At 40.3% G+C, this 13,516-nt stretch overlaps 1 protein-coding gene across 4 annotated transcripts in view; it reads left to right on the forward strand.

Annotated features, from left to right (window-relative positions):
• Positions 1-13,516, forward strand: part of SLC13A5 (solute carrier family 13 member 5) — a 423,982-nt gene that overhangs the window by 272,939 nt on the left and 137,527 nt on the right. For all 4 annotated transcript variants that reach the window (XM_044054248.1, XM_044054250.1, XM_044054249.1 and 1 more), the window contains one exon: positions 1,870-2,006. In XM_044054248.1, the coding sequence (XP_043910183.1) occupies positions 1,870-2,006 (137 nt within the window). The remainder of the gene's footprint in view (positions 1-1,869; positions 2,007-13,516) is intronic.

Below are 13,516 nucleotides of genomic sequence, written 5' to 3' on the forward strand. Positions count from 1 at the left end.
AACTGTCCAGATTTTCACAGAAAGCCCAGACTTTTGACTCATATTTTTGGTCTGTTCCTCATAAAATTTGTGTTTTTTTTCTGGCAAATCACCATGGATTGAAGTCACTAAATAATGACACATATTTGAGTTTCAGATTTTATATTGTTCAGAAAATGCATGCTAACATAAAACCTGTTATTCTAGCAACTTTCTAAGTTTATATGAGCAATATTTAAAATCAGTCCCTATTTTTGGGCCTTTGACCCCCATTATTTTAAGCTTTGTGTAGATTTCTTGTGCTAACAGGATGAGAGGTATGTTCTACATCCAAGCCTTTTTTAGTTCTCTTTACACCAGTGCCTGACTGCCACTTACCCCCAATGACTGCATCCTGACTGTCACTTACCCCAATGACTGCATCACATTTTTCAAGTTCAGTGGATAAAAAGGAATGGTTCTTTAGTTACCAGCTTCCATATCCAAGTCTATTTTTTAGTGTTCTTTACCCCACTGCCTGTTGACCTTCAGCTCCTTCCCAGCTAATTGAGCCATTTTTTCATCTGTGAGGTCAGAGGCAACTTGGACAGCCTTTCATTTAGACAGCCATCAGGCATGGCTTGATGGTTTTCCTCATAGCCCTGTATTTTCTCCATGGACACCCAGCTTGCAGAGCTGAAGAGGGGAATACCAGGGGCTGTTTGCACTGGTTATCCCTCACCTTCCCGAGGGACAATGCCAACAAAAATCCCCCCTCCCCTCAAGTATGGGAAGTGGTTTCTTCAGTCTCCACCTGAAAAACTGCACTTTCTCTGTGTGCTCCCACAGGTACACACTACCCGTCCTAGCCCCAGGAGGAGCAAGTGAGCCATACCCCTTTCACTGCTCTCCCTTCCTGGCCAGCTCCTTCAGTGCAGAGTCACTAATAAACCCCCAGTCACCTGGAAAACACTAAGGGCTCCATTCCTCTGTGTCACGGAGTGAAGTGCAACTTCTACATTTAAGTCTGTTGCCGTCAGTTCTGTGGATACACCTCAACACTTACAACATTTCCCAAACAATTCCCTGCTATCTAATCTTCTGTTTTCTTCCTGTGTCAGCTTGTTCTCTTTACCAGAGGCCATTTTAACAGAAATCTATAAATGCTGTAGTCTTGAGCAAACTCCTGCCTCATTCTTATCTAGTTCCTTAGCCAAAGGAACCCTTCCCAAGTTCAAAAATAGCTCATTTTGTACTCACAATTTAAAGTACATAAACATATTTGTAAATTCTGAAAATATCATTAAGTAGTATGAAGGACTAAGAGTAAGACATTTAAGGAGTCAACAATATGGACAAAATTTCACAATAATGATGATTTTAGAAAAAAAATCTTTCTTATTATAATTGCTCGCAGTATGCATTTTCCAATTTAGTTATTTTACTGATGTTATAATATACAGTATACCTTTATCTGATTTTATTTATTATGGGTGATAAGAACCTTCCTTTGCCATAATGTTAATGGCTGTAAGTACCATATTTATCTGTTTATTTTATGAAATATGCAATCATTTTTCAGGAGTCTGGCAGGTTCTCAGGTATGCATTAGAGCCTTCTACTGCATGCGTATAAATCATAATCAGACATATCTTTATCATCATTGGTCCCCTTTAATCAGTTAAAGAAAATATGTCTGTTTCATAAGCATAATAAGTCACTTTAGGGATCTGCATTTGACAGCTGTAGTGCTCAATTAAAGAGGAAAAGATGTACTCTGTCCCTCCTGTTGGAGCTCACTGTCAACACGTACCATGCATTACATAATGTAAATCTTTAATGTAACACTAGCTATGTAAACTATAGCAAAGACTGGTTTCTAGCCTGACTCTTTCATTGCCTTGCCTGTAGGTCTGCATGCAGTACCTGAAGGACACAAATATGCTGTTCGTTGGAGGCCTCATAGTCGCTGTCGCTGTGGAGCAGTGGAACCTGCATAAACGAATCGCTTTGAGAGTCCTACTCTTTGTTGGAGCCAATCCCGCACTGTAAGCTACGCCCCTACTTTTTAGTCTATGTATCATCTGCTGCTTAAAGAACTGAGTTTCACAGCCTCGGACTCAACTACTTGTACTTCAGTAATCAAGTTAACTTACCCAGTAGTAGGGGTACTAGCTTTGTAACAATTGTTTCAGTGACTGACAAAGCCTTTAGCTACAATAGCCATTGCGCAGTCATGAAATAGACCCAGCTAGAACACAACAAAATGTGACTGTCTGTTTTTGTGGTTTGTCAGTTTTGGTAATTAGAAGTAGTTTATAATCTATGTAGTTGAACGCAATTACTAGAATGCTACTTACCTTTGCTCAAACAATATTTTGACTGTAATTTAACAGATGTAAAAATGAATGTTGTACAATGAAGGACTTTTGTTACGCTGCTTCTTACAAAGTTGTTTCTCCTGGACTGCGTCTGAAAATAGTTCAGTGGGATCAGTGCTCTAACCCAGTTAGCAAATCTGATCCACATCGAACTTTGTTAGATTCAGCAAGGGAGCAGTGCCTGGTTCAGTGACTTTCACTCACACAGTAGGTAAATGGAGGCTAAAGGGATCAAATCCTGGACTATAGGAAACAGTTCATTAACCCTTCATAACGTTAGTCCTCTGCACCAACTGCCAGACTTTTTGTTTTTAATTTCTCAAGATTAAATGTCTCCTTTCAATTCCAGTGATTCACATTTTACTCTGTTACCATTTTCAAATTCCTTATCTGGATCAGAACAAAAAAATCATCTGTTGAGCTTTTAAGTTTCAGCAACTGACATAAGTGAAACAGTTAGTTGTATGTCTTATAGATATAAAAAACTATTAGCACTACCTGCATTTGCCAGATGATTACTTTATTAAATGCATCAAAATAAAAACAACGCAGAGTTATGAATGTCCATTTCCTGTTCCAGTGCAGCTCCTCTCATCAAAGGAGTACTGCCCTTACTTATCTTCATTTATATCAATAAAATCTCTCACGACCTTCACCACATACCTGTTATCTCATATGTGGATGACATGTGACAATCATCCAGGCACTCCCACTTAAAAATCCAAACTTGGCTCCAAAATAACCTCCACTCCCTGAATAAGTGGCTTATCTAATACAGACTTCTATAAAACTCCCCCAGGATTAAAGCTCTTCTCTTTGGTACCTGACAAAACCTAGCTAAAGCACCTAAGACAAATTAATATTTATAGACCTAAGCAAATCCTGAGTTAAAACAATCACATCCCTCACGTACCTTGGAGTCTGTCTAAACCAGTCTTTTATCTTTCAATATCACATTGAAAAAATACCAACAAAAGGGCCTTTCAGGCCTGCATTAACATCCTTACTTCTAGCAAACGTGTGCTCTCTGGATAATAAGATGGACTACATAAGGCTGGAAATAACATCACAAAGCAAGATGAGAAATACTTGTGTTCGTATGTTTACAGAAACTTGGCTGCATAGTAGCATTAATGACGGTGCAGTACAACTGGAAGGGCTCACTGCTTTTTGTGCAGACAGAGATCAAGCACTCAGTGGGAGAAATAGAGGAGGTGGAGTCTGCATGTATGTAAGCAATAGCTGGGGCATAAACTGTGAGACTGTTCTCAGCCATTGCTCTGAAAACAGAGTTCTTAGCAGTCAGATGTAGACCCTTTTATCTGCCTAGAGAGTTCAGTGGTGTCAGCATCATAGCTGTGTATGTCCCACTGCGTGCAAACACTAAAGATGCACTGGCTATGCTGTATGACTAAATATGTGAGCTGCAGAATAAGAACCCGGATTTTGCACACATTATTACAGGGGATTTCAACCAGGCAGATTTTAGGTCAGTATTACCCATCTACTACTAGCCTGTGGGATTTACAACAAAGGGTAGCAACACCTTGGACAAGGTATACACCAATATCAGGATGGCATATAAAGCAGTGCAATACCCACACTTGGACAGCTCAGAACACCTCACAATTATGGTAATACCAGCATATAAATCTGCACTAATCAGGGAAAAACCCACTGTGAAGCATATCAGGGTATGGCCAAATGTAGCAATCACAGCACTCCAAGATTGCTTCGACAATACAAACTGGAGCATATTCAAAGAGGCTGCAACAGCTGATCTACATGTTAACTTAGACAAATACACAGAAACTGTGATGGCATATATATCTAAATGTGTACATGATGTGACCATCAACATAAATATCATCGTAAGAGCCAAACAAAAACCCTGGCTCACCAGCAAAGTATATGAGCTTCTGAAGGAACATAATGTGGCATTCAAATCAAAAGACAAGGAATCTCTCAGTGTGGCAAGGGATAAAGGAAGCAAAAAGGGCCTATGGAAAAAAAGTCCAGAACCACTTCACTGACATGAGAGACCCCAGGTGCATGTGGCAGGACATAGAAAACATAATTGAATACAACCCCCTGTTAGCCCAATGCAGGACGACACAGAATTCCTGGATAGGCTGAACACCTTTTTCTGCAGGTTCGAGGAGAGGAACAGCTCCAAGGCAGTGAAACTCGATGCAGACCCAGGAGTTGAAGTGCTCAGCCTAAACTCAATGGAGGTGAAGAGGACCCTACAGCAGGTGACCCCCTAGGAAGGCTGCAGGACTGAACAACATCATGGGAAAGGTGTTAAAGGACTATACTGAACAAGTAAGCACTCTACTAACGGATATATTTAACATCTCCCTCAGTGAAACAAAGGTACCCAAATGCTTCAAAAACACAAATATTATTCCATTGCCAAATTAATCATCTCCCTCAAGCATTGATGACTACAGACCAGCATCCCTCATGTCCACCATTATGAAAAGCTTTGAAAGGTTAGACAAAAAACACCTGACAGCAAGCCTTCCAGTGGCACTAGATTCACTCCAGTTCGCATATCGTGCCAATCAGTCCACGGCGGATGCCATTTCATTTGCATTGCATCTCTCATTGGCACACCTTGAGAACAAGGATGGCTATGTCAGAATGCTGTTTACTGACTTCAATTCAGCATTCAGTGCTGTCAGCCCACAACAGCTAATCGAAAAACGTATTCATCTTGGTATCAGTGCCCATATGTGCAACTGGCTCCTGGACTTCTTGACTGAAAGACCTCAAAGGATATGTGTGGGCAATAACTCTTCGAAAAGCATCACAATCAACTCAGGAGTACCTCAAGGCTGTGTGTTGAGTCCACTACTGTTTACTGTAGTAACTCATGACTGTAAAGCTAGATTCAACACCAACCACATCATCAAGTTTGTGGATGACACTACAGTCATGGGCTTCATCAGTAAAGGAGACGAAAAAGACTACAGGGAGGAAGTGAGCACACTGACTGACTGGTGTGCCAAGTACAACCTTGACCTTAATGTTAACAAAGCAAAGGAGATCGTAATGGACTTCAGGAAAACACAACCAGCTCATTCTCCTCTCATGATTAATGGCAAGATTGTGGAAAGAGTAAAGAGCACAAAATTACTGGGGGTTGACATTGGGGAGGATCTATCTTGGCTCATCAATGTCTGCATTTCCTGAGGAGACTGAGGAAAGTGAGTCTACCACCCCCTGTCCTCTGCACCTTGTGTAGGGTACCATAGAAAGTATCCTAATGTGTAACTTTTCAGTGTGCTACAGGAACTGCTCAGTTTCAAATCAAAAAGTCCAACAAAGGATAGTGAAACTGGCAGAGAATTTAGCGGGCTCCAAACTCCCAGCACTACAGGACTAATACACAGCACAATGTCACAAGAGAGTTACAAAATAATCAAGGGTCCTACACGCCCTGTTTATGAACTATTTGCATGCTTGTTGTCCAGCAGACGATACCACAGCATGTGCTGTAAAATGTCCAGGTTCAGAAACAGCTTCTTCCTTCAGGTGGTGAGACTTTTGAACTCTGGCAATAATCTCAATGAAGCTGTACACTGACAATATATGGGACAGCCAACTCTTTTAGTGCAAATAAATGAGAGACAGTTAAACATAAACAATACATAGATGGCAGTGAATGTGCAATATTATACTAACTAGATCCTCTTATTCATGTGAGAATCACAGTGCAATAGGAACTTGTGCAAAAACAAATAATTCATCGGCTGAAAATTACAGCTAAGGTAAATTGTGGTAATATGTAGCAGAATAACCTGTTTAATGTGAAATGATGAATATATGCCCATTGTATGCGTTCTTGTATGCATATATACGTCTTCTCAATTCGAGCCTGATGCATGCAATTTCATTTAGACTGCACTTGTGTAGGCTAAATGACAATAAAGTTTACTTTGACTTTTGACTTGAAAAATAAATTCCCTACTCTTCTGGGCCAAGAAAATCTCCACCTACCTATCAACTTGAGCAACAGCTGCATTTTAGTACAAAGAGGATCAGAAATATTGCTGTTGCAAGATGGAAAATGTCATTCATGTTTCACCACAAAGGGACAAACAGGTTACCTCTCGACAGAAATTTTTTATTTATTATTGATTTATTTTTATTTTTTGGACTAACCTCATGGCATTATTGGGGTTTCAACCTCAACAAATTAGAATTACTATTCACATACCAACTGAAAGACATTGAGTTTGATTTTGAGACTAATTACTTTTGTGTCTTGCAAAGTTAAATATATAAAAACATAAAGCTTCCTGGAGAGATTCTGAGCTTTAGGAGCTTGTTTCAAACAAAACAAAACTTGTTGAAGTATTTTTAAAGAGAAGCATTGACTAAATTTGATGTAAGAAATACTTTTGAAGGCATTTGTGAGAGACTGCATATCCTGTTAGGAAAATTATGGCCAGAATAAAATTTAGATATGAGGCTAGGAATAATCTGTTAATTTGCATATCACTGATTAAGAACAATGTCATATCAACAATGTGGTTATTAACTTACCAAATTAATCTCCTGGGTCATCCCTGAAAACAGGGATTGTGCCTAGTGGACTTACCCAATCCTTAATAAAAAAAATCTGTAGATTACTCAATATATACTCCTCCTTCTTCCATCTGCATTTTCTCAGACCTCCTGAATGCCAGCTTTTATTCACATATCACATGAGAGGGGGTGGGAGGAAGACACAAGGTGCAAGATTTGATCCCCACATGGGTTAACTGGCTAGGCTTCAAATGGCCCAAAAGGGCAGTTTGCCTAATACTAATCTATGAACCTATGAACTAATCCTGTTTAACAGCCTGGAGAAAGCTCCCCCAAAGTGTTTTTCTTCCAAGATGCTAAAAGCATGCTCATCTACCCAGTACAGGTATGCACTATTGTACCTGTCTTCAAGATGATTTACCTACAAGATGTTTTTATTTTTTCTGGGTATGTCTGCAAATGTTGTTTCAGCAGTGAAGATTTTCTAAAATATTTCCCTATGGATGTCTAGCCATATGCATTCAGGTCTTCTGAGTGTTCCTAAACAGCTATATCTCATAGTGTTGGCTGTATATGTGCCAACCCCATTCTGTGCCTTCACTTGTAGTGGTATCTATTTTTATTACTGCCACATCACACTTGCATGTACCACCAATATTCCATGCATGCATTTCTGTACATTGTAATGTTTAAGGCCCTTGCTATGCATCTCTAGGGTCTCAGCTACTAGCCTTTTGCCCTTATTTGCCAGTATACCTACTAGTTAGCATGTATGGGCAATGTGCCCTGATTACCTAAGGCCTTGCCCCTACTGCTGCATGTTAGGCTGCATTGTCTATATCCTTTGTAGCATATACAGCAGCAGCCCATTGTTTCCAGTTCCTTGTTCAACACTAACTCATGCAGTATATCATTGTCTACACTAGCTTTGCAGCCATGTGCACCCTGCATGCTACAGTACTCTGGAATTTACTCCTATATGATATTCTTTCAGTAGGTCTTGCTTTATGATTCAGTTTTGTACTGGTATACTGTTTATGTTTACAGAGTAAACTACTCTGAATTGTACAAGTCTGTTATTGTAGCCCTGCATTCCCTTGGATACACCTATTGTGTACTATGCATCTTTATTTTGACTCCGGCTTGTTAATTGCAAGTGTATGGTCACTCCTACCCAGGTATTAACATAAATATTAGATGGGACAGTCCTTAACCTCTAGCAGCAGAGAGAGGGACCCAGAAGGCAGATGGAAAGGTAGAAATGGGGGCAGACAGAAAATAAGGTCCAGGTAATGCTTGAGAAGCTACTAACTGTCTCCTGATTACAAGGTAATTGAAATGTTTGTCATAAAAGCATCAAATTCCATTGAATCTTTTACTGTGGAATGGAGATTACCCCCAGGCATTTGTGCCTGGAGAGGAAATGTGATTACCAGTTCTGAGATGTAACCTTGGATGGATGAGGTTACAGACACTGTTGTTCTGGGAGTGTTAGTTAGACAATTTTTCTGTCTCTGACAGCTTACATGACAGTGGCAGGCAGTATTCGAGCTTATATAGTTTAAAGGTCATAAGACAATGAAAAAAGTTAGCCCATTCATTGATGAGGAACCACCTGATCCATCCTGCTGTCTCTTAGGAATAAATAGATCAAGCCTGCAAACTTTAACAAGCAGTGTTTTGAAGTGCACTGGAGTACCCAGGAGTATATTCTGCATTGAAATTGTGGATCAGAGCACTGATTCCAACAAGCCTTCTGGCATCAGGACAGACATAACTTGAAAACTTGTAGCAAGAGTCAGTCTAGGCATTGGTGCTCTCACATATGCATTCCATGTAGGTCTTAGAATCATAGCATCATAGGAGTTTACGAGGCTAATGGCCCCAGGGCCCTTACAAGCCTAGTCAAGTTCAAACTGTGTTCCCAAGGGTGTCTGGTTCAAGCAGACACTAAAATCAGAATGTATTGACCCTGCCCAAGAGGGATACAGGTGGAAGCCCTGGGGTGAATTTATGGTTACCCATCCAGTCATCCAAATTACACTTAAATAGGGCCATTGAGGGGTTTTGTTTGACATGAATAGGAAGCTTGTTCCAAAGGCAGGGCAACCTCTGTGAGACAAATATGTCTCTCCAGCAAGTTCTGTTGATGTCACATACGAGGTTAAGGTCCTTTGAGTGAGTGACCCATGTGCCATTTGACTTGTGAATGTGCAGCATTTCCATTAAAGCTGTGTCAGAGATCGCTCTATATGCAAGGCCTCTGAGCAGTCTGTATGACACAGAATAAAGTGACAATGATTTCAGTCTGTCCACATAAGACAGACCTTGAAGTCCCTGAATTTTCTTTTTAAAGAACTTTTGTGGTATCACCAGTTGCTGCAAGTGTTTGGAAAGGAACATACCAATGGGAGCGTTGTACACTATTATTAGCCTGATGAGGGAGGTGTACAGGGGGTAGGGGGGTTATAACCTCTTTTTTTTTTTTTTTTTTTTTTTTTTTTACAGCAATGCCCTTAATCATTAGATGACAATATTAAATGCCTTTCTTACCACCGTAGAAACATGGTGATCGAAGTTAAGGTTGCTGTCGACCTGTGTTCCCGATCTCTCACCACTGACTGAGTGCTTAGGGTATTGCTATTCATTTGGTACTTTGAAGGAACATCACTCTTGCTGAAGGAGATGATAATGCATTTTTTTGCATTAAGTTTAAGACTATGACTTTGGTACCAATCATTAGTCTGCATAAGACCTTCCTAAAGGATGTTGACATTGCTAGGGGTTTCAGTGATCACTCCCAGTTTGCAGTCATCAGCAAACTTTGTCAGCCGCAGTTCTTTAGTTTTAGCATGTACTTCGGAGAAATAGATTCTGAACAGTAGGGGTCCAAGAACCGATCCCTATGGAGCACCACTGGTTACAAGTCTGCTGGAGGAGGTGGAGTCTCCTGTTTTGACTGTATGACTTCTATCAGTGAGCCAGTTTACAACCCACCTGACAATATATGGGATGATACCCAGCTGGGTGAGTTTATCAATGATACCCGCGTGGGGGATTATGTCAAAGAAAATCCACAAAAAACACAAACTCTGAAAAGTAAGTCAACAAGTTACCAGGCTAGATAGAAAAACCACCAGCTTTAATAACTTCAATAAAATGATAAGTGCTTTTGTTCTATTATAAATATAAAACTTCTTCAGATAAATACATTAGTTTAAACTCTATTTAAATACCATAAGAAATCATGTAATAGCCATTCATATGCTCACAAAAAACATGTCTCTGAAAAAATCTGATAGAGACATTAGGGATAAGGTGGGGTTATACCACACAATTTTGTATAGAAAGGGTGTGTGTCTTAAGAATGTCTTTGAATTTAATAGGAAAAGTATTGTCGGTGACCCTGGTATAAGGAAGTGCGGTAGATGTAATTATTGTAAGTACATAATTGAAGGGTAACATTTCGAAATTAGGGACAAATATTTTTATCTTAAAGAGAGGCACAATTGTGAAAGTGTGGGGTGATTTATGCTACTTTATGTCAAACATGCAATTGTTTCTGCCTGGGTAAAATGGAAAGAAGACTTTGTGAACATATTTGTGAACATCTATACAATGTCAGGAAGGGCAGAAATACTAATGCTTTGTTTAAACACATTAAGGAATATCCAGATCACTTTTTCAAGTTTACTGTAAGTGAGGAACTTAAACAGGATCCTAGAGAAGGGCCTTGGCCAATTTTGCTAGAAACAAGGGAGGTTTACTGACAGATTTATTGTAATCCATATATCTGTCCAGGGCTCAATGAACAAGCTAGAATTTTACCTTTGCTGAAATTACAAGCTTAGGATAGGTAAGTTAACATCTCTGGCTGTATTTTTATTTCTAATTTTAATTATCTGAATTTTATATTTCATAGAGATATATATATATATATATATATATATATATATATATACACACACACACACACACACACACACACACACACATATATATATATATATAAATATAAATTTTACATATCTATATGTAGTTACAACTTACTGACTGAATGTATTTTTATTAATGGATCTTTATTTTTAACTGATGTTTGGGTGGAGTCAAGTAGTGATGTTTTTAGGATGGTACTTTGTTGGGATGAATTTTTTCAATGACATGTTTTTCTAGGCATATGATTGGCTATTACATGATTTCTTATGGTACTTAAATGGAGTTTTAAACTAATGCATTTATCTGAAGAAGTTTTACATTTATAGTAGAACAAAAATGCTTATCATTTTATTGAAGTTATTAAAGTTGGTGGTTTTTGCATCTAGCCTGGTACCTTGTTGTTTTACTTTTCGGATTGTGTCAAAGGCCTTTGCTAAGTCTATGTAGGCCATATGCACAGATCTGCTTTCATCTAGGGCTTTGGTGACTGTCTCAAAGAAGTTCACCAAGTTTAACAGGCATGATATCTCCTTGACAAAGCCAAACTGGGTGGGACTGAGCATTTCAAGATTTCTCATATCTTTGTTAATAAGGTCTATTGATGATTTGTTCCATGGCCTTGCAGATAAGGCTGGTCAGGCTAATGGGTCTGTAGTTTCCAGGGTAGATGGATGCACCTCTTCTGTGCAAAGGGATGATGGTATCTATTTTCTAGTCTACTGGGATGAAGCCAGTGCTTAGGATGAGATTGAAAAGCGTGCCCAATAGTGATGCTAATTCCTGTTTTAACCCATGTAGAACACAGCTCGGGATGTTGTCTGGTCCCATAGAGACTGTCTTTATGGCCTTGGAGAGGGTGTTTATACCTTCTCCTCAGAGATACTAGGTGGGGGACAGGCATTAGGGATGCTTTGGGGTATATGTGATGGGGAGAGGGGAGTGAAGTTTTCAATGAACCTGTCAGCCAGTAGCTTTGCTATATCCACAGGTTCTGTATATGTAGTACCATTAACTATGAGTTCAGCACAAATCTGGGCCTTACCTTTGAGGTTACGGATATTCATAGGTACATAGGTATGTACTAGGCTAATGGCCCTGGAGTCTTTATAAGCCTAGCCCAAAAAAAATTGCCCAGTCACTGTGCCACCCGATGTTAGTTCACAGTACCGATATCCAGTAGGGCAACTGGAATGATCCCTGGAGTGAACTTTCTGTTACCCATCCACTCATCAAGATTTCTCTTGAAGAGGGCCAGTGAGGTGCTCAGCTTGACATGAACTGGAAGCTTATTCCAGAGTATGGGCAGTCTTTGGGAGATGAACCTGTCCCTCCAGCATGTTCTGTTAATTGTGGTAATGAGGTTGTGATCTCTGGAGCATGTGGCGAGGGGGGATTGGGATTTCTTTAGGTGTAGCATTTCAGGTAGGGCTGGGTCAGACATGGCTTTGTAAGTCAAGCAGAGGTCACCTCTAAGTAGATGATAAGAGACTGAGAACAGCTGAAGTTTCTTATGTCTGCCCATGTAGGACATGTGTTTAAGGCCTAGGATCCTTTTCATGAGGTACATTTGTGGCCTCTCCAGCAGTTGGCGGTGTCTGGTCAGGTACATGTCAAACGGGGCTTTATATTCAATGATTGTTCTAATGAAGGATATGTAGAAAGGGATGATGACCTCTTTCTTCCTGGATGTGAAACCTTTGGTTATAAGATGTACCACATAGAAGGACTTTTTGATCACAGTGGCAATGTGATGGTCGAAGGTGAGGTGGCTGTCGACCCGGGTGCCCAGATCTCTTATGGCCCCTTCAGTGTTCAGTGGGCTACCATCAACGTGGTAATTCATGGGAACTGATTTTTTTTCCAAAAAGGATGATAACGCATTTTTTGGCATTAAGCTTCAGGCCATGGTTCTGACACCAGTCATTGGTCTCAAAGAGGCCTTTTTGTAGGATGTCTGCATCACTTGGGGAGTTGATAATGACTCCTAGCTTGCAGTCTTCAGAGAACTTGGTCAGCCAGAGTCTTTCTGTGTTGGCCTGGACTTCTGAAAAGTAGATGTCAAACAGGAGAGGGCCCAGGACCAAACCCTTTGAGACTCCATTCATGACTGATTAACAGTCTAACTTGGAATCCGCAAATTTCACTCTGTGGGTCCTGTCTGTGAGCCAATTTGCAACCCACCTAGTGATGTAAGGATTTATGCCTAGTTTGGTGAGTTTATCAGTGATACCTGAGTGGGGAATGGTATCAAAGACCTTGGCCAGGTCGAGGTAGGCTGTATACACTGCCTTACCCTCATCCACAGCCTTGGTGACTGCCTCAAAGAAGTCAACTAAGTTCAGCAGGCTGGATTTCCCCTGGACAAAGCTCAACTGCATGGGGTCAAGTGTTTGGAGATTGCCTATATCTTTGTTAAGCAGGTCCATGATGATGCCCTCCATAGCTTTGCATGCCAGACTCATCAGGCTAATGGGCTGATAGTTCCCAGGGTCTGTAGTTGCTCCCCCTTTATGGACTGGGATGACAGTAGCAGTGCTCCATTCCTTAAGGACATAGCCTGAGGCTAAGCCGTGATTGAACAGGGCACACAAATGTGAGCCAGTTCATTTTGTAGCTCATGTAGGATGCAGCCAGAGATATTATCAGATCCCTTGGATGCTGTATTCTTGGATTTGGACAATGCAGCTTTTACCTGTGCCGCAGAA

Source organism: Protopterus annectens, chromosome 13.part0, assembly GCF_019279795.1.
Source record: "Protopterus annectens isolate FY-2018-M chromosome 13.part0, PAN1.0, whole genome shotgun sequence".
Taxonomy (NCBI): domain Eukaryota; kingdom Metazoa; phylum Chordata; order Ceratodontiformes; family Protopteridae; genus Protopterus; species Protopterus annectens.